This window comes from Electrophorus electricus, chromosome 1 (assembly GCF_041902795.1).
Source record: "Electrophorus electricus isolate QZ-2024a chromosome 1, ASM4190279v1, whole genome shotgun sequence".
In the NCBI taxonomy this organism is placed as follows: domain Eukaryota; kingdom Metazoa; phylum Chordata; class Actinopteri; order Gymnotiformes; family Gymnotidae; genus Electrophorus; species Electrophorus electricus.
The window spans coordinates 25695666-25715129 of record NC_137497.1 but is presented as its reverse complement, the minus strand read 5'-3'; the positions used below and the strand labels follow the sequence as shown (position 1 = coordinate 25715129).

At 41.2% G+C, this 19464-nt stretch overlaps 4 protein-coding genes across 11 annotated transcripts; all 4 read left to right on the top strand.

Moving 5' to 3' along the window:
• The first annotated feature begins 1364 nt into the window (after positions 1-1364).
• On the top strand, positions 1365-7994 carry hdr (hematopoietic death receptor). 5 transcript variants are annotated; one of them, XM_027009289.3, is made up of 11 exons: positions 1367-1738; positions 1856-1921; positions 3232-3403; positions 4003-4131; positions 4508-4619; positions 4864-4958; positions 5133-5225; positions 5319-5359; positions 5793-5894; positions 7057-7093; positions 7176-7994. In XM_027009289.3, exons 2-11 carry the CDS (start codon positions 1901-1903, stop codon positions 7466-7468), a joined length of 1095 nt encoding a protein of 364 aa, XP_026865090.2. In that variant the 5' UTR covers positions 1367-1738; positions 1856-1900; the 3' UTR covers positions 7469-7994. The 5 variants fall into 5 exon arrangements, with proteins under 5 accessions (XP_081569389.1, XP_026865089.2, XP_026865090.2 ...); XM_027009286.3 differs by having other exon boundaries at positions 5793-6110; XM_081713263.1 differs by lacking the exon at positions 4003-4131 and having other exon boundaries at positions 1365-1738; positions 5793-6110.
• A 634-nt stretch (positions 7995-8628) lies between these two features.
• On the top strand, positions 8629-12768 carry cyb561a3a (cytochrome b561 family, member A3a). 4 transcript variants are annotated; one of them, XM_027009315.3, is made up of 7 exons: positions 8629-8781; positions 9187-9486; positions 9721-9917; positions 10722-10930; positions 11218-11372; positions 11949-12139; positions 12377-12768. In XM_027009315.3, the coding sequence occupies exons 3-7, from the start codon at positions 9731-9733 to the stop codon at positions 12457-12459; spliced, it is 825 nt and encodes a 274-aa protein (XP_026865116.1). In that variant the 5' UTR covers positions 8629-8781; positions 9187-9486; positions 9721-9730; the 3' UTR covers positions 12460-12768. The 4 variants fall into 4 exon arrangements, with proteins under 4 accessions (XP_026865116.1, XP_026865115.1, XP_081569335.1 ...); XM_027009314.3 differs by having other exon boundaries at positions 9645-9917; XM_027009316.3 differs by having other exon boundaries at positions 8631-8781; positions 9645-9917; positions 11949-12117.
• Positions 12769-13532: 764 nt separating this feature from the next.
• LOC113576910 (histone H4) lies at positions 13533-14915 on the top strand. The gene has a single exon (XM_027009263.3). The coding sequence runs from the start codon at positions 13904-13906 to the stop codon at positions 14213-14215; it is 312 nt and encodes a 103-aa protein (XP_026865064.1). The 5' UTR covers positions 13533-13903; the 3' UTR covers positions 14216-14915.
• A 1447-nt stretch (positions 14916-16362) lies between these two features.
• histh1l1 (histone H1 like1) lies at positions 16363-17753 on the top strand. The gene has a single exon (XM_027009262.3). It carries the CDS (start codon positions 16421-16423, stop codon positions 17027-17029), a length of 609 nt encoding a protein of 202 aa, XP_026865063.1. The 5' UTR covers positions 16363-16420; the 3' UTR covers positions 17030-17753.
• The last annotated feature ends 1711 nt before the right edge of the window (positions 17754-19464 follow it).

The window sequence follows — 19464 nt, the reverse complement described above, 5'->3', positions numbered from 1 at the left end:
GGGTTATTACGGCTTTGTTTACACCTGGACCTGTGTCCTTTCTGCTGGCATGTGGACATGTTCGACATCATGTGAATACAACAGCGCTTAATCAACGGAACTTTGGAGGAATGAACACTTGCAAATCACTTAGGAAGATTAATTGTTCATAAGCACATATTCCTTTAAGATATATTTCAATTAGCTTTTCATTTTTACATGTTCTTATAAAGAGTGCGTAGGTAGTCTAATACTGCCACGTGATCCTTAAAGTGGACCTTTGTCGTGTTTTATAAGTAGAAATAATAAAGACGTATGGGTATTTTAAGTCAAGCATCGTAGTAGTTTAGGAATTAGTGTATTAAGGGTATTCTAAACTAGAAAACGAAGTAGAAAAGTATTATTAAACAATAATATGCGCTTGTGCGTGTAGCCTTTGACTGTTTCTCAATCACTTGGCCAAGATGTGACTTTGTTTCTGCAAAGGTTACATGTGTCTTCTTTAAGGGCAATAATTTTTGATGTTTGCCGAAATTTCCGACGCAAGTCCACACGTGCTGTTATCTAACACCCCTCCCTTTACTAGCTGCCCTTATCGGAGGAAACACTGGTGACTTAAACTAAAGGGGGGAAGGGAGGAGTGTTTGAGCTAGGCGTATCATCACCATGAAATCTGGGCTTCGTATATGCACTAAAGGCTGTGGATTCATCTAAAATAACGTTGTCAAAAGAACACTTTGCCCTACGTAAATTGACTTTTTTCAAATCTGTTCAAACCTACAGCAATCACACCACGTCAACCCAAACATCTTGTACTCAGTATTGGCGAAGGGACTTTCATTCATAACTTTTGTCATTTGATACTGCACTCAGGAAGTTCATGAGTCACTCTACCACAGTTAGTGTAACTACTGCATGACAGGAAATTTGCAGTTATAATGCTTTGTTTGCTTTTACTGCCATGTCATTAGATATGTGCCAGTATTACAGTGTCCTTGTCACTCAATAATTATTCAGTGGCCGTATTAGACACGAATTATTAATTATGCACTTGTGGTTAATTAGTGCGTAAAATATCCTTTTGCATAAAAGAGGCGAGCAGTTATACCGACAGGACCATTTCGCAGTGTACATTATCATCTTATTCTATTATTTCACCTGCCTCGCATTTGGTCACCTAACAACTAGTGTTTCGTTGTACAGTCTTTTCTAAGTTCAAAGTGTCTACAAAGTTTGATCAGCGGTAACTTCAACCGCTTTCCACCGGGCTCTAATTCTAGCGCACGGCAGTGAAATTCCCCTTGTCCTTGGTAAATGAGTTACTTAATCGTCACTGCCCTTCTTGCTGTGTAATGACAGGGCCCGCAGACAGGCAAGCCACATTCGGCATATCATCGAATCGCAGGCAACTGTTTGTCTGATAGCGCTGAACTCGCACAAATGCCCGCATACTGCGTCTGGTAAATTACATTGTTGCTCTCCACTTTATGTTAATGTGCTGTGGAATGGTCATCCGTGAAGTGGAGGTCGGTCTTCTTACTCTGAAGAAAAAATAGAAGCAAAAAAGAAGTTTATAAACCGTGCCCTGATTATTTCCTCGGAGATTTTCCCTCTAAAGAATTGCCTCGTTTGTTTTTAACTCAGTCCTGTTTCCTAATGAACAAAATTAGACAGGAAGTTTACTAGGCTGCATCAAAACAACGTGTGAAGTACGTAAACAAAAGTACAAGTCAATGGACTCCTATCATGAATGAGTCAGGTGAGAAAAGAGGCGTAGACCACATCCTATCCAGAGAGAATAAGTACTCTGTTTATATATGTGCAAGTTAAATAACGTAGCTGTCAACGATGTTACTGCCTGATGATGCTGTTTCAGCTTGAACGAACGGAGTTGTACGCCATTCGGAGCTGAAGTTCCAGCATGAAACAGCTTAACAGCGTGGTAAGTTTTAACCAGAACTCACTAATCAACTCGTGGCTGTAACTAAATGCACGTTGCCTTTGACTGCGTGTTATCAAGGGTGTAAAAACGCCCCGATGCGTCTAATGTATTAGACTTTTCTCGTTAAAATATGAATGTGCTTAAAAACACATTATAAATAGTGACTTGGTACCAAAGGAAACGCAATCATGTGGAGCTAGCCAATTGTTTTTGGTTAGTGGCACTCTGCTGTCTTGGTATTAAGATTAGTTGTTATGTGGAGTCTAATTTCACATTCTGGTCATTCACATCATTTTGTAAACGCAGCACTGAATTTTCCAAAACACTGAAAAAATGCTACCATCATGGAAATCTGAATTTCCTTCGCTTTATTGCAATAAAGACATTTTAATAATAAGTAAACGTTAAAGTTTCCAAACACACCGTTCTCACACAGTCCATACAGTCTATATATAGAATCTAAGCGGCAAAGACCATTGTAAAATCACTGTGTCTCTGACGTCAGAACATACTTTATATACCTACATAATTTGCATACATTGCTCTGCCTTTAGCGGTTTATCCTCGCCCATTTACATTGCCTCTCAGGTGTGATAAATCTCTGAGTGCTTTTTGAATGATGCACAGTACAGGGTAGTCTGTCTGAACAGAGCTCATTTATCTAATATCCGTCTTAAACGCTCAATAACAAACAGCCTGATTCATTCTAATTGATAAAGAGAGGTTGGAAAATGTAAAAATTAATTATGACATAAAGCCATACAAATGTTGTAAGTGGACATCAAGAAAAAATCTAAAGTAAAAAACATATAATACATGGCCATTTAATAGGCATGCACCTTAAGATTCACATTTTAATGGGTTGCTTATTTGTATTTGATAGATAGACAGACAAAAATATAGTCAAGTACTCTCCTATTTTGATGAAAGATTCTGATCACTAGTGTAGTATAGTGGTAGGCTAATTGATAAATCACGCACCCAAGAAATTATTTCATCATGCATTCCTGATTGCTACTGCTGGCGTCTATTTGGCACTTGGCATGATCCAAATGAAATAGATCTAAGTCTAGGCTGTCATACCTTTCTAAACCACTTCTTTCATTAACTGATTCAATGTAAGGAATTGCACCCAGTTCCTTACATTGGCCTAGATATAGGTGGCTTTAGAAGAGCTTTTGTTTGGAAAATCCCATTACCAGTGTAGTCTGCACCTGGAAAACCACAAGGAATCAGATATGTCCTACATGCTCACCCTTAGATGAATAATCCTTAGATTTTTGGTTGTCTGTCCCTTTTTTTTTTTTTAGATTGTGCTATTGATGGGGACCCTGCTGTGCAGCCTGGCTTTGGAGCTGACCCCAGGCCAGGCCCTAGCTCTGGCCCCTGGGCCCGGCATGAACAGAACGCGGCGGGACGTCACCTGCCTGGGCTCCCTGGAGTACCTGTACAACGGTATCTGCTGCCTTAATTGCCCTGCAGGTGAGCAGAAAGAGAGACATGAGCCCAACAGAGTGGGCACATTCCACTACAACTTCCTGACCAACAGCCTCCTCAAATCCTGCAGAATGATCAATCCTAAAGAATGATGATGGCATTAAGAGATTTATTAAGTTACTTAGCAAAGTAAAAATGTAGTAATTGGTTTCCTGCTCAGGAAATAGCTCTTTAAGATTTTCTACATGCACATGTGAATATGAATATGATTCTAAAAATTAGCCATACTTTTGGTTTAATTTGTGCACTCCTTTTGAGACTGATCCATGCAGTGAGTTTTTGAACAGAGTGCGTGTAATGAAGACCATCACTTAGGAAGGTTAAATGGGTGCTCTGGCGGCTGGCTCTTTTGGTCTGGTGGTCAGAGCTCACGTTTACCTCCTGTCAGACCTGGGTCTGAGTCCTGGGTAAGCCTGCCTCCAGCCTGCATTGCAGTGCATTTTGCTAAATGTAGATATTGGGGATTAATTGGGTCAGGTGCCACCCGCACTCACCGTGACCTTTCTGTGACCTGTTCCGTTCACCTGTGACCTGTTATGAGACCTGTTCTGTTCGCTGGTCATCTCATCAGGTGTGTTTTGCAGGGACGTATGTCAAAGAGCATTGCAGCAGAGCATCCAGCAGAGGGCACTGTGTACAGTGTGACTTCGACACATACACTGAGCACGACAATGGCCTGGCGAAGTGTTTTCAATGCACCAAGTGTCGCTTGGGTAAGCTGAGTGGAGGCTCTGTGATGCCAAGCCCTTCATGCACCAAAGACCATAAAATCCCCCAGAAACATGCTGGCACTGCAAATAAAATGCTACTATACGTATCATTTGCCTGCTGAAGGTCGAGAGTTGCGGCACAAAATAAAAATGTGGAAGTCAGTGTGTGACCTTGTTCTTCCTCCTACCTCCCCCCACCACCCCCAACATTTGTTCCATCTTTGAGTTCCTTCTTTGTGTTATGCACTCTCCTCCCGATATGTGTTGCAGAAGATTTTTTTCTGCAACACTTCAACACCATTACCAACAAGTGGCCAAACAGTTCCCTGTGACTTTTTTTTTTTCCCAGATTGACACCAGTCCCATGTTTGTGTTGCAGATCAGGACCCTGGGGCGCCCTGCACAACCACCCAAAACACACGGTGCCAGTGTAAAAAGGGTCTGTACTGCCTGCCAGACCAGGTGTGTGAAGTGTGCAAGACCTGTAGCAGGTATGCATGCCTAAGTCCTGTGTTAGGCCACCTATGTGTGTATTATAAATGGTGCATTTAGCAATGCTGACGAACTAATAGAATGCATATGTGCATGTGCGTGTTTAGAATGAACCCTTTCCTGTGCTGGTTGCTGGTAATTGTTGAATTAGACTGGTAATACTATTGACAGTACTCTGAGTCTTAAGGCCTCTTTGCAGTTCTCACTGATGTTAAGGTTTAGATTTTCTCATCATGCCCGTAGATGCAAAGAGGATGAGGTGGAGGTGGGGAGATGCACGTCAAGCTCCAACACAGTCTGCAGGAAAAGAGGTTCTGCATCTGCCAGTTTGTCAGCAGGTACCGCATATGCCGCCTTCACAATGCAGCCAATCCAACAATTAATAGACACGTAGCATATTTCCATATTAATAAGTGGGTGATCAGTGTGTTTTCTTTGATTTGGGCAAATCATAGTTTGCTTTTCTGCTTGTCGTGTGTGTACATTGTGACTACTCCTGTTTGTGAACTCAGTGGTAGCAATCACTATCCCACTGATCATTGTGGGGCTTGTGATCATCGTCAGTGTCCTCTACTGTAAAACGTGCCGCGGACTGAGAAGAGCAGGTTGGTCTCACGCCATCCCACCTACCAAGTCGCTCCGTCCTTCATTTGGAAATATTGTTATATTGAATTTTTGCTTCTTGTGTCCTGTATCAGTGGTGCCATGGTGTTCGAGAGGCTTTCTGAAGATGTGTATAGTAAGTCATTTTCCCATACTAGTGATCCAGTGATGGAAAACCTGGTGCCTCGCTCTGCCCCCCCCCCAAAATATGCCCATTTTTATGATCCTTGGCATGACTTCATTCAAAGTGGTCTAAGGCAAAAAAATAAAATACAAATAAATAATATAAAAAATGTGAGTGAATAAATGAATAAAAAGGCACATCCAAGATGGACATTTTAGCAATGATGTTTCTGTTTATTGTCAAATATCTCCTGGGAATGCTTTTTTCCTGCTCGTTTTATTTCTGTGAATAATTTTAAACATTACGGTTAAAATGGCTTTTGTAGTGCAGACTGTGGATTTAATTTAGAACCATTTTCCTGTCTATGGGGAAAATGTATTGTATGTACCCTGGCTCTCCGAATACTTTTCTCTCACTGTGTAATTTTGTGTGTTGTGTCCCATAGGGAGGGGGAAGAGACTCTGTTGAGGTGACACAGAATGGCCTGAACAACACGCTGGACAGCCACACGCATGCCACACGTCTCATTCAGATGCCGGTCAATCTGGTGGGTGACCAGACCCCTGCGCCACTGGAGGCAGCGGAGGAGGAGGAGGAGGACAGGGGGCTGGGCCAGAGCCTCCCCAACACCGTCACCTCCTCCCAGAGCAGCCTGTCTCTGTGTGCTCAGCTCCGCCCCTGCCAGCCATGCCCCGCCCAGCCATGCCCAGGCCACTGTGGCCTGCCCGCCAGCCCCACCCACCCACAGCTGCTTATTGCTCTGGTGAGAAACGCTGCTCCTGTGCCTGCATGCGTCACATATATTAAGAGTACCAACACCAATCTAGGATCTAAGGCTGTGCAATTTGTAGTCATATCGAAATTGCAGAAGATAGCGATAGGACTTGCAATATAAACTGAAAGTATAGTAGTGAACCTTTGATGTCACATGAGTAAAGACTTGCATTATTTTAAGTGAAACCAAATCTAAATTATTTACATTTTGTTGATTTAGCTGAACCATATTAATCATATACAAGATCCACCACATGCTCATCTGGAGTATATGAGATTGGTCACAAGGGTGCTCACAGCAGTATCGGTATTGCAAAGACATCAACATTCAACAACAATTAACAAGTGATATATCGTACAGCCCCACAATGGTCCTTCCTGTTTCTTTAATCACATTTGCTTGAGTATGAAAGATCCCTGGTTGGCACTGGTTTGGGAGAGTTGATGCATGCAGACACTGGTTATGCAGACATTCAGAGAACACGAACAGACACTTCTGGTGAACCTATTCATTGTAAAACCATAAGTGGCTATGTTCACCAGAAATGTCAGAGAGTCTCGGCGAGCTTTGCCATAACACCAGCGCAACATCTACTTTTCTGTCACTAACTGTTTGCAGCTCACTCGCTTCAGTATAGTTCCTGGCCTCTCTCATCCGTAACATCATTTTGAGTAAAACTAATTGGTATTAACGTAACCACATGGTTATAGTTCTGAGATTAAATGATGATGAGGTGAGCGAATGAAGGGTTTTATTTATGTACTTTTTCTTCTGTCTCAAGGTTGTGGAAAGAACTAGCAGTGCACAGGCGCCATCTAGTGGCTAATAAATGTATCTGTTTTACAAAGGTTCTAGCGTCAATGTAAGGTCGTCCCACCCCCCTTACCGGTTCTCTTTTGCATTCATTTGTTTTTCAATTTTCTCCTCGTATTAGGAAAATGAAAAAGTAAGAAGGCTCATTCCTCTAAATGGTAGGTTCTCTTCCTCATTCATGTTTTTTTTTTTTGGTCCAATTCAACACTCTTTTATAGTTGACTGTTTCATCCGTTTCAGGTGAGGAATCACTGAAGAGAAGTTTTGACCTTTTCCAAGAGCTGGACATCCACTACCATAACAGGTTCTTCAGGTATATTGGACTCAGCGATAATGCCATCAGGAATGCGGAAATGTCCTCGTTGGAAGACAAGGTTTATGAGCTGCTAAAGATTTGGCTAGAAAAGGAGGGACTGAAGGCTGATTTCAACAGCCTTATTGAGACACTGCTTCACCTGGACCAAAGACTGTCTGCAGAAAACATCATTGCAAGGGCCATCAGTAATGGTCATTTCAAATATGAAGATGACTAAATAAGTTCAATATTCAAAGGTATCTGCTGCAGGATTTATTGTTCAGGGTTGTTGTTGTTGTGTGTGTGTGTAGATTTTTATATATATATAAGATATGTATATATAATATAAAGATATGTATATATTTTCTCTTTTGCAAAAGCCCAAAATTTCAAAAGCAAATTTTTTTTTTTCTGCCAAATTTGGAAGACTGAACTAAGAGCCAAAATAAAGTATATTAGCTTTCAAAGTCACACACTCATGCAAGCTTGGAAAAACATATATGTATGTCTACACATTTCATTAAGAGGGTAGTTTATGAATGTGAGTTTCATTTGTTGTAAAATGCTTTTTGCTGGTGAGGGGCTGGTGAAGTTGTTAAACTCAGGGTTTAAGGAGCAGCAAGTTATGCTCATGCTCCATGTCCTTGAGTATTGAATGTATTACTGACAAACATCTCCTAGTTTTCAGAATGCTTTTGAACAAACTAATGCTTATTATATTTTTCAGGGTACTATACAGCAGTTAAATAAATATTTTTGTTTTATTCTCTTTCTCTCTGGTTCTCTCTCAACATTTGCTAATATGTTAACATTTTTGTAACTTTGTAATTCCAGAGGAAGTTTTTAAAAAGGTAATGGGACGTTTTTGTTTTAATGGCTGGTATCAGATTTTTCTATCACTCTGAAATTTGCTTTATTCATCAATCAATTCATCAATCTATCAATATCAGTACAAAATAAGTTCCTCAACATATCAACGTACGTGTTTTTCGTTCTTTACACTTTAATGCTATTTTAAGTGAAAGTGTCCCGTTCAAAGTACTGGCTTGACCAAAATTTAAATGTACTTATATAGGGCTTTTTACAACACACGTTCTCACAAAGAAGCTTTACAAACGTATGGGTCCAGATCCCTAATGAACAAACCGGGGTCCACAGTGACGAGGAAAAAGTCCCGGGGTGGAATTAAGGAACAAACCATGGGAGGATCAAGACGTACCTTACTGCTATAGACCGCAAGGGGCACTGTTATATTAGGTTACGTTATTCCAATCCAAATTCGCGACACTGTCGTTGACAACAGGAAAGGGAAAAAAGCCAAACGTCAGCTTTAAAGATGTTCAATATAATTTCCATTCTAAGTAAGATGTCACAACAAATATTAGTATTTTTTTTATATTTTTTATATTGTTTATTTTATTTTGTTTTATTTATCCACATCTTTATTTGTAAATTTATGTGATCGTGTCGGAGCTGCAGTTTACAGTAAAGATACTACGTGTCCCAGATTGCTTTGCGCGGAGAAATACGGTAAAGAAACGACAAACACAGGTAAGGTGTAGCCTAAATAGCCCAGAAATGTATATTATCTATGCGGGTTTTTATTTTTATCTTTCGGTGTTTGACCTTTGTTGCCGGAATCATTTTAGTTTACTAGTTGCTTTAGTTTAGTTTAGCTACTTTCGTTTAGAAAAACTAAAACCTTTATTAAACTTTTTAGTAGCTGAGCAGTTGTAAAAATGTAGCTATGCGTATTAGGTTAACATGAAGCTTGTGATCTAGTTGTGACATTCTCCTTTTGTCTTAATTTACTTAATCTGTGCATAAAAATGGTATTCGATTAAAACGTGCAATAACGAAATGTCCCGTGACGACTGAAAATAGATAATTTTGTGTCTCACTAAAAATGAATCGACTGAGGTAGTAGCCTATTTCACACAACGTTCTCTGTGGTAGGACCGCCTGACGAACACCTGAGCAAGTCACTCGTGAAAAGGGGAAAGAGGCTTAGCCGAGGAAAGGAGAACCGAAATCAGCGAATGACTAGTGAAAGCGCGAGGGGGATTTCTTCTGTCACAGCCTGCCTGCCACCAGAGCTGTTCAGGGCTGCGATGCCCCAACCAAAAAGGAGAAACACATCTTAGATGACACTTACTTTTAAGTGTTTTGACATCTGGAGCTTTAAAACTTGCAGGCTTGGCATAATACAAAAGGAAAAGCGGTTTCATTAAATATATGTTTTGTACTTCTGTTCAGGTAAGTGGTAGCCTATATATGATTAGAACATCTGTCTAATGGCCAAATTAAGAAGTAAACATAAGTGGTGCTTGATTAAAATGTACGTAAAGGTATTAAACCTTTTAGTATTCTAACCAAAGCCCCAGCTGTCACAGTGGTCTACTTGTATGTTTTAGGTATTTTTTGGAGGGTGCGGCACTTTCGCTTATTTTAAAGCGTGTTTCTCGCCTCGACCTGCGTGCCGTTGCCAAGCCGCTCGGTGATGAAGACCACGGTCACGTTCTACGCCGCCCACGCGCTGTGTCTGGTGCTGGGCGTCGCGTGCGTGGTGCTCGTGGCCCACTGGAACGCCAGCTATCGAGGGGGGTTCGCGTGGGACGGCGAGGCCCAGCAGTTCAACTGGCACCCCGTGCTGATGGTCGTCGGTCTCGTGGTCCTGTACGGAAACGGTGAGCTGTTCCCTCTACCTGCGGACGTTGAAAGTGCATGAAATGGTGATCATTCGGTAAGCAGGCGAGTGACTCGATCAGATATGTTAATGGGTATCTCTCTCTCACGCGCAAGCGCTATAATATAGTTTGGGTGTGCGCCATTATCTGTAATGTGAATTCCATAAAATATCTACTTACGTGAGCGTTTATAGATGGAGAATTCTTAGAAAAGCAGACCATTACCTATTGGGGAAAACGTACAGAGTATGTTTACGTGTGTACATATTCATTTAGTCATGCTGTGATTGTACATATAATTTCAAGTCTGCACAGCAAATCCTGCTAATGATCAAACTCAGGCATGCACACACTACTTGTAAAAAAAAAAAGAAAAAAAAAGTTCAAATTAAATGTATGCCACAAATTCAAACTTGGTATAGTGCCTTTCAAACCTGATTAAAGTGGCATTCTCAAGCTATGTGTGGGGTGAATCTTGGGCTTCAGAACAGTGCTTCTCAACCCATTACTCAGGGCCTCCTACCAGATGGCTGACATTTTTGCTCTAAACCAGAGCCAACATACCTGCACTAAGAACTGTTTTTGTGGCTGTGCTAAGGAATGAAGAAAGCTCACTTTCTCTTTAAAGATTTAAAAATGGGCTTTGGGTAAGTAATGGGCTTTGTTAAGAAAGCGCGCGCACACAGACGAAAAAACAGCCAAACCAGTGAGATGATACTGGCTTCCATTAGTCAATCAGTTGGTCAATCTATCAGTCATTCAGCCAATTAAACAAATTGCTCCGCCCTCTGCTTGGTCGGACAGCGGCTGTGGTGTACCGCATCCCGCTGACCTGGCGTGTGAGCAAGCAGCCGTGGAAGCTGGTGCATGCTGGCCTCCTGCTCCTGGCGCTGATTTTCTCTGTGCTGGGCCTGTGCGCCGTGTTCGACTTCCACAACACAAACCACATTCCCAACCTCTATTCGCTGCACAGCTGGGTGGGCATCCTCACCGTGGGCCTGTTCGCTGCCCAGGTAGGCCCCAGCCTCCACCTTCTGCTCACATGCGAACAAGAATACCCTTGGCACTGCCTGTTTCTGCCAGTTGCTCAGCAATGCATTGACACAGTATTCATTTGATCTATTCATTTGATTTCAGCGTTCGAAGGCTGTTCTTGCACGTTTAATAGCACATGATGGATTCAATGCTTTATGTGTGAGAACACACTGGTCTCAGCTGAACACGTGGCCTTGGGCGTGTTCAGCGAGGCGATGCACTGCACCTTGCTTAGACCAGCTCGCTTCTCTGCTCCTGTGTTCAGTGGGCTGTCGGCATCGGGACATTCCTGCTTCCCTGCACCCCACTGGCCATCCGTGCCTTTGTCAAGCCTGCTCACGTGTGGCTGGGTGGCATTGTCCTGGTGCTCAGCGTGGTGTCCTGCATCTCGGGCATCAACGAGAAGCTGTTTTTTGTCCTGTAAGTCACTGCCCTATGTATTAAGACAACGCTCTACATCACCTACTGTAGAGAGTGAGCTAGTTCGCTCATGTTTTTAACGTTTTAAATATATACCTTTTTAATGAGTGTTTCCATGTTTTGGCTTGCTATTCACATATTACAGGCTTACTGTTGCTCATGGGATTCATCATATTCAGTTAAGAATTGAACCTGTGGCCTACTGTAGAAGAGAAGCGCAGTTGCACATGAATTTGATCTCATGTCTTCACACATATCTATGCTACTTTGGGAATTCAGGGAATTTCATGCCTACAAGCCATACACTTTAAGAAAAGGAAGTACTAGACCTACTACTACTATTTCACTGTTACTGTGAAATCCCTTTTGTGACATTTAAGCACTGGTATTTTTGGTGAAGTTTATTGGAACTTTCTGCCCTTTATTGTTTACTCAACAATTATCTAAGGCCTAAACAGTGGCTATTGCAAGCAGAAAGAGTTTTATGGATCACTGAGTGCTGTTTAAAGGCTTAGGACTGGCTCATGAGACTGTGTGTAACATGATGTTAACTTGGAACATATTCGCTTCTCTTAGAAAGGACAAGGCCAATGGAACAGTTCCTTACTCCCAGCTACCACCGGAGGCAGTAGTCGCTAATTCCCTGGGTATCATCATCGTTGCCTTCGGATTGGTCGTCTTGAAAATTCTGTCCAATAAGACTTGGAAACGTCCAGAGCCCAGAAATGAGGAAGGGGGCTACAGGGTGCGTCCGTCTCTGTCTTTCTGTACGTTTGTGTGCACAGAAAACGGCTTATTTTGTTTTTCACTCATTTCAAAGTGAGAGACTTGTATCATTGATATTTCATTTGCATTTAATTGAATTAACATGAAATCTATGAAATCTGTTCCTAATTCAGTCAATATAACAGTCCTTCCTGATCACGGTGATCATGGGTCAGTTTAATGGTTGGCCTAAAGCTGCCAGCAGTTTGACGCGGCTCTCTCTCTCTTCTTGTTTCCAGCAAGTGTCTGTGGAGGAAAGCTGATGTCTGGAGGTGTTGGTTTACTATATTGTGGACTGCAAGACATTTACACTGTTCTATGACATTTACACTCTGTTCTGTCTGACACTCCCTATCACGGATAGAGAAGTATATGTGCAAGGAAAACATAAGTGCTTTTTTATTTATTAGCATTTTCACACAATAATAATTTCCGTTTGAAAATCTCATTATTTTTGTAAATATTTGCAATAATTGTTTAACGCACAGAACACCACGTTTTCATATGAGAAGTACCAGGAAGCAAAGTTAATCCAGGCTACTTTAACATCTGAAATACGATTATAAACCTAGATGAAATAAACAGGCCTATCTCGAAAATATCGTAATACAATAAAATGTTTTGACTGAAATTTTTTCATGTATGTTGGTGTCTCATTTATTCATTCTACAGTAGCGTCATTTTTGCATTACCCAACATCGTGCCTTTGTTCTTCGGTCCGGTTCAAACCGGTCGAGGAAAATGCTACGGTCTAGTTCCGTGAAGCAGTATCGAGCGCTTCATAAATGTCGACATCCAAAACTGGCCAATAAGAACAGCGTAAAGGTATCAAACCAATCAAAACGAGAGACTGGCATTTTAGCACAATTTGCATATGTTCTCTCGCTCTCTCTCTCTCTCTATATATATATATAGAAAGCGCGAGAGCGCGAGCTGTCGAAGGTGAATAGTGTGTTTCTATTCCTGTGGTTATCTTGTGCATTTTATCGCAACGCCGGAGCCAGCAAAATCTGCGCTGAAGAAAGGTTCGAAAAAGGCTGTGACGAAAACGGCCGGGAAAAGCGGCAAAAAACGCAAGAAGTCGCGAAAGGAAAGTTATGCTGTCTACGTATACAAAGTACTGAAACAGGTCCATCCAGATACGGGCATTTCTTCAAAGGCAATGGGCATTATGAACTCTTTCGTTAATGATATTTTCGAGCGCATCGCCGGAGAGTCCTCCCGTTTGGCTCACTATAACAAGCGCTCAACTATTACGTCACGGGAGATCCAGACTGCTGTTCGTTTATTATTGCCCGGAGAGCTTGCCAAGCACGCAGTTTCAGAAGGGACCAAGGCAGTGACAAAGTACCCGAGCTCAAAATGAGAACACTGAGACTAACACAACAAAGGCTCTTTTAAGAACCGCCCACAACAAAATAAAAGCAATGTATTTTTTAGTTTATCGAATAGGCCTAAATAACCGTCGAATAACTGAATGCAGAGCTAAAACGTGGCAAAGGACTGGGCATATTCAACTCAACGCAATTTTTATAGCGTTCCGTTTGCGATGTAAATTCTTATTTTCCTGCCAGCGCTATAGGCCTAACAAACACAAGAAATGCTACACTATTACCCAAAGCCTTCGATTTAGAAGCGGTGCTTATTTTGGCTTATTGCCAAAATGTGCATTGGTTTCAACTAGGTCCGCTCTGTATGTATATAAGCCTTCGTCTCGGCGCTGTGCGCGTTAGTACTCCAGCTGCTGTGCAATAGGAGAAGAAGCGATGTCAGGCCGAGGAAAAGGCGGAAAGGGGCTCGGGAAAGGCGGCGCTAAGCGTCATCGCAAAGTTCTGCGCGATAACATCCAGGGCATTACCAAGCCAGCTATTCGACGCCTTGCGCGCCGCGGTGGCGTGAAGCGTATCTCTGGTCTGATCTATGAAGAGACACGCGGTGTGCTTAAAGTGTTCCTAGAGAACGTCATTCGTGATGCTGTAACCTACACCGAGCATGCCAAGCGCAAGACGGTTACCGCTATGGACGTTGTGTACGCTTTGAAGCGCCAAGGCCGTACTCTGTATGGTTTTGGTGGCTAAATTATTTCTGGACTTAAAAAAATAACCCAAAGGCTCTTTTAAGGGCCGCCCACATATTCTCTAAATGAGCAAATTCCTGTCTTTGAATTTGTAGGAATTCTTTCCTTATGTCTTTGTTGGACGGTAGGCTTTGATCCTATCAACGGAGTTCTGTGCGAAAGTCCATTGGAATGTGTTTATTTTTATTTTTTTAAACTTTTGAAATAAAAATGAATTACATGACAGATTAATAGAAATTTGAATTTGTAGTTGAATAAAATGTGTTACTTCTGCAATTAGGCTATTTGGCCTATATGTATTTGTCTAAGAATTAGTAATTTTTTATATAGATATATATAGATATAGATAGATATATGAAAACAGGAAAATTTATTGTTAAATTGACACCTATAGACTATTTCAAATTGAAACTTATTTTTATATTGATTAGCCTAACTAAGGATTTATTCATTCGATGACTGTTTTCCATTGTTTAATACTACTCTGTCTTGATTGAGGGGTTTGCATTGCCTAAACAGTTAGTTGTCATGTTTGATTAGTGAATAAAGTTTGATGCATGAATAAAGAACATTACAACCTATCTAGACCTAAGATTCCAGAAAGCGTTTTGGGTCTAGTTTAGTTGTGATGTTATTCCATGAGGCTTCTGATTTAAAATAGACACTAAAATATGAAATACCATTAAATTATGTAAACTCAGCGTTATGTCGTACATATTTTGATTTTGGCCTTCAAACATTCCCAACAGCATAATTTAGTCCGGCAAAGAAACTCCTTGTTTCTTAAAACTGTTTTCTGTTTGTTTGTTTGTTTGTTTGTTTGTTTGTTTTTATTATTACGTTACGTTTTCTAAAAACCATAGCCTACATCAATTTGTCGACCCAAAACTTGTGATTTTTGAGACCTAGGTAGATATAATTATTCACTGATAACGAGGAGGCAACTTGCAAGTTAGAATAGGTTCCTCGCATCGAATATTACCTTAATTTAGTTCACAGTTCATTTACAATTTTGTTCACTGGGTCCACAAGACACCGAACCTTTAATTCCTCTTGAATTAAAATAGCTGAACCTCCCATATTTTCTAATTACTATAAAGAGGACCAAACTGTAGCAACGTCCCATTACCACACACAAATAATCGAGACGTAGATTCAGCACTTATACGCAAATTCGTAGAAAATGGCAACTAAACTAGTTTTTATCAAGAAATCTCAAGAGACACTAAAGTTTAAGCAATGGAAACAGATGCTGATAGCCTGGGTGGTTACGCCACTGCATGACTCTATTCAGTCTAAAACGGCTCCATTTGCAAGATGCTGGGTGTCCTGAGTGAGTTGCGTGTGAAAAACAGGCCCGTTTATAGCTAATATATAACATTGGTTCAGTGTAACCAAATTTTAAGTGTAATTACAAATACAAAATCACAGATATTTGATTTAGAATTTACCCTCTTAGAGGGAACCATAGGACAATCATAGGAACACCCTGGGCAGTGTTAAGATTCCATTTTCACGATTAATCATAACCCATACGCATAATTCGTGCTAAATGTGTCAATTTTACTAATTTACTTTTGTTTCTCTGAAGAAATGTTTTGTATAAATGAGTTATAATTCGTGTTCGGTGTTGAAGAATGAATCTTTGAGACTAAGGGAGGTTGAAATGGCGACAGTGCTGAGCTGTGCTACCTTCGCTTCCGAAAATCGGTTGAAATTACGTCTCCTTAGAAAATGTCCTGCTAAATTTGTGACAGATGTGTAAATTAGAGTCTTTTCTATGGTGACGGACTATATTATACTCCTTTCGTCCCGAAATTTAATATATAATCTTTAAAAGAATAGAAGAAGTACGATATCCCCCACTCAGTTTCTCATGAGATTTTGCAGCGTTTTTATAATTTTACACTAAATGGGTGGACAGATTGCACAAATCGGGAACAAATCTTGAAAACCAAGAAGTCAGCTGTCAGTATGTGCTTTGTATATTGTGATTCATCGCCCATTAGTGTGGAAATTATTGTGTTTCTAAAGGTAAGAAAACACATCTAAAGACGTCTCTCCACTGTTGGGAGCAGCAGCACAACCGGTTGAGTCTATAAGGTTCTCATCTCCCGTTTAAATCCCGCCCTCAGCTGTTCGATGTAAACATTATTTGTTTGACAGTGTTCCCGTACGTGACAGCGACTCCAACCCTACCGACGAGATGGCAGAGACTGCTCCTGCTCCAGCGGCTACCCCGGCCAAGGCTCCTAAAAAGAAGTCCGTTTCGAAAGCGAAAAAGGCTGGACCGAGCGTGTCAGACCTTATCATGAAAGCCATTGCTGCGTCTAACGAGCGCAAAGGAGTTTCCCTGGCTGCGCTGAAGAAAGCTCTGGCGGGCGGTGGATATGACGTGGAGAAAAACAACTCTCGTGTCAAACTTGCTCTAAAATCCTTGGTTAAAAAGGGGGCGCTTGTTCAGACAAAAGGCACAGGAGCGTCCGGGTCCTTCAAGCTGAGCAAAAAAACCACAGAAAAGAAGCCGGCTAAAAAACCCGAAGCTAAAGCGAAGAAGCCTGCTGTTAAGAAAGCCCCGGTCAAGGCGGCGAAGCCGAAGAAAGCCGCGGCCAAGAAGCCCGCAGCTAAAAAGGCGCCCAAGAAAGTGAAGAAGCCAGCGGCAGCAGCCAAAAAGGCCGCTAAGAGTCCGAAGAAGGTTAAGAAACCGGCTGCGAAGAAAGTTGCGAAGAGTCCTAAGAAGGTCAAAGCGGCGAAGCCCAAAACTGCAAAGCCCAAAGCTTCAAAGGCAAGGAAGGCGGCTGCCAAGAAGAAGTAAGCGTTAATAGACTACATCTCAGTTTAAATCAAAAGGCTCTTGTAAGAGCCACCAAATTATCACAAAAGTGCAAATGTTTGCTGTGCATGAGCAGAATACTATGAACTGAATGAAAGGGTGTGTAGGCTGTTGTAACGCTACGTGGATAATAGGCAAGTCCCTCGCTTCGTTAAACGGACATTGGTTGCGTCTAAGATATCACCAGCGAGAACAGACAGGAAAAGTGTCATTGACTGATTTATAGTCGACTTTAAAAACACAACATACTGTCTCTACCTCTGTAAATGACGCACAAATCCGATTAGGCTTTGTGTGGATTTTCAATCCTTTCGAGCCAGACCTTCAGATGTCGTTGAGTGCTAGACTAAACCTCCATTTGTACTTTTGATTTATTCTCTTTTCTCACTTTTTATTTTGAACGTAATGTTACAAATTTACCAGTGTGTGCGTGTGTGCGCGCTGGAGAGAGGTGAACTATTTTGTCAGTTTATTATTTTGTAAATATTATAACTTCCTGTATATAACACAACAAACATGAAATTTATTTATTTGTCCAATGTTTGTTTTTTTTTGTTTTGTTTTTTTGTTTTTGTTTTTTAAAGGTAGAATGCCCTACAAAGGGAGGGTATGGTCATTTTCCTTTGTCTTTGTTTCTCATTCAAAATGTAAGAATTTATCTATAATCATTTTAGAATAAAAGCCCAAATAAAAATAAATTCCCAAATTGTGTCATGCATATATTTGTCAAAACAATTAAAGTAATGTTAAGTACAATATAGTTACATTTGACAGTAGGCCTGCATCATTTCTGCTGCAATGCAAGTTACCGTGTAATAAATATACTGGCTAACTGTACTAACACCCTTAATACTAATGTTCCTTTGTGTAAATACAGATTTACTCTGTCTAAATTGTAATTATTTATATAGTTACACTGTTTTAGTAGTGTTGTAATGTTAGTACTTATTCAGAAGAACTTGTGGACTGATCCTGATGTCCAAATGCTCAAGGTTTAGATTTGTGGCATATATGTTTAAAACATCCATGACTATAACATATTCAGGTAGTACACAAATTACATCATTTTTCAAACAAGTGAAAAATGAAATGGCATGTAATCAAACTAACATATGGTAAAATGGTTGTGTGGCATCTCCTCTTCACATGTTAGAATGACACTGTTAATGAAATCCCAATTGAAGTTCATTGTCTTCTGTTCCTTATGATATCCACCTGTGAAATGCAATTCAGTCACCTACTCCTTTACATTAGGTCATCCTGCTAAATTTATTTAACAAAGGAGAAGCATTGCTTACCAAACAAAACACAACAAAAATGACTGGACCAGTGACGTTTACTGAGTATTGTCCCTGTTCAATTTATAACACATCTTAGTCAGCACAGGAGCTTTACAAAAATCATATACACAGAGAATCCAGGCCCTGACCCCAAATGATCAAGCCAAGGTGACAGTGGGAAGGATTACTTGAGTATGAGGAAGATGGAAGCATGGAAGGGGAACCCATCCTCCTCTAGTTGACACTGTATGGTAAATATATAGTGCACAGTGAATAAAGTTGCTTTTGTTTTTATTGTTAACTTGCCATATGACACATAAGAGTAGCGTCTTAACAAATATTTAGCAGAGGTTCTCTGCTAAATAAATTAATAGTTTGAATCAGAGTTTGCACAGTAAATAACAGAGCCAGTGTCGGTGGGAATAGACTCTTCAGTAAAGACTCCATGACACCCAAGAGAAGCTTCTGATCTCTTCAGTAGAATATGTGGAATATGCAGGTTGATAAATCAGGTACAGTGGGAGGGTCCCTAGTAGTCCCACTGGTCCCATGCGCAGAAAAGCAGGGGTGCTTGTGTGTCAGCAGAGACAAGAGGGTCAGTTATACAGCTCGTCAGAGACAGAGGGTCAGTTATACAGCTCGTCAGAGAAAGAGGGGCAGTTATACAGCTCGTCAGAGACAGAGGGGCAGTTATACAGCTCGTCAGAGACAGAGGGGCAGTTATACAGCTCGTCAGAGAGAGGGGCAGTTATACAGCTCGTCAGAGACAGAGGGGCAGTTATACAGCTCGTCAGAGACAGAGGGGCAGTTATACAGCTCGTCAGAGGCAAGAGGGGCAGTAATACGGCTCGTCAGAGACAGAGGGGCAATTATACAGCTTGTTAGAGACAAGAGGGGCATTTATACAGCTCATCAGATACAAGAAGAGCAGTTATAAAGCTCAACAAAGACAAGAGGGGCAGTTATACAGCTCGTCAGAGACAGGAGGGGCAATTATACAGCTTGTTAGAGACAAGAGGCGCAGTTATACAGCTCGTCAGAGACAAGAGGGGCAGTTATAAAGCTCAACAGAGACAAAAGGCGCAGTTATACAGCTCGTCAGAGACACGAGGGGCAGTTATACAGTTTGTTAGAGCT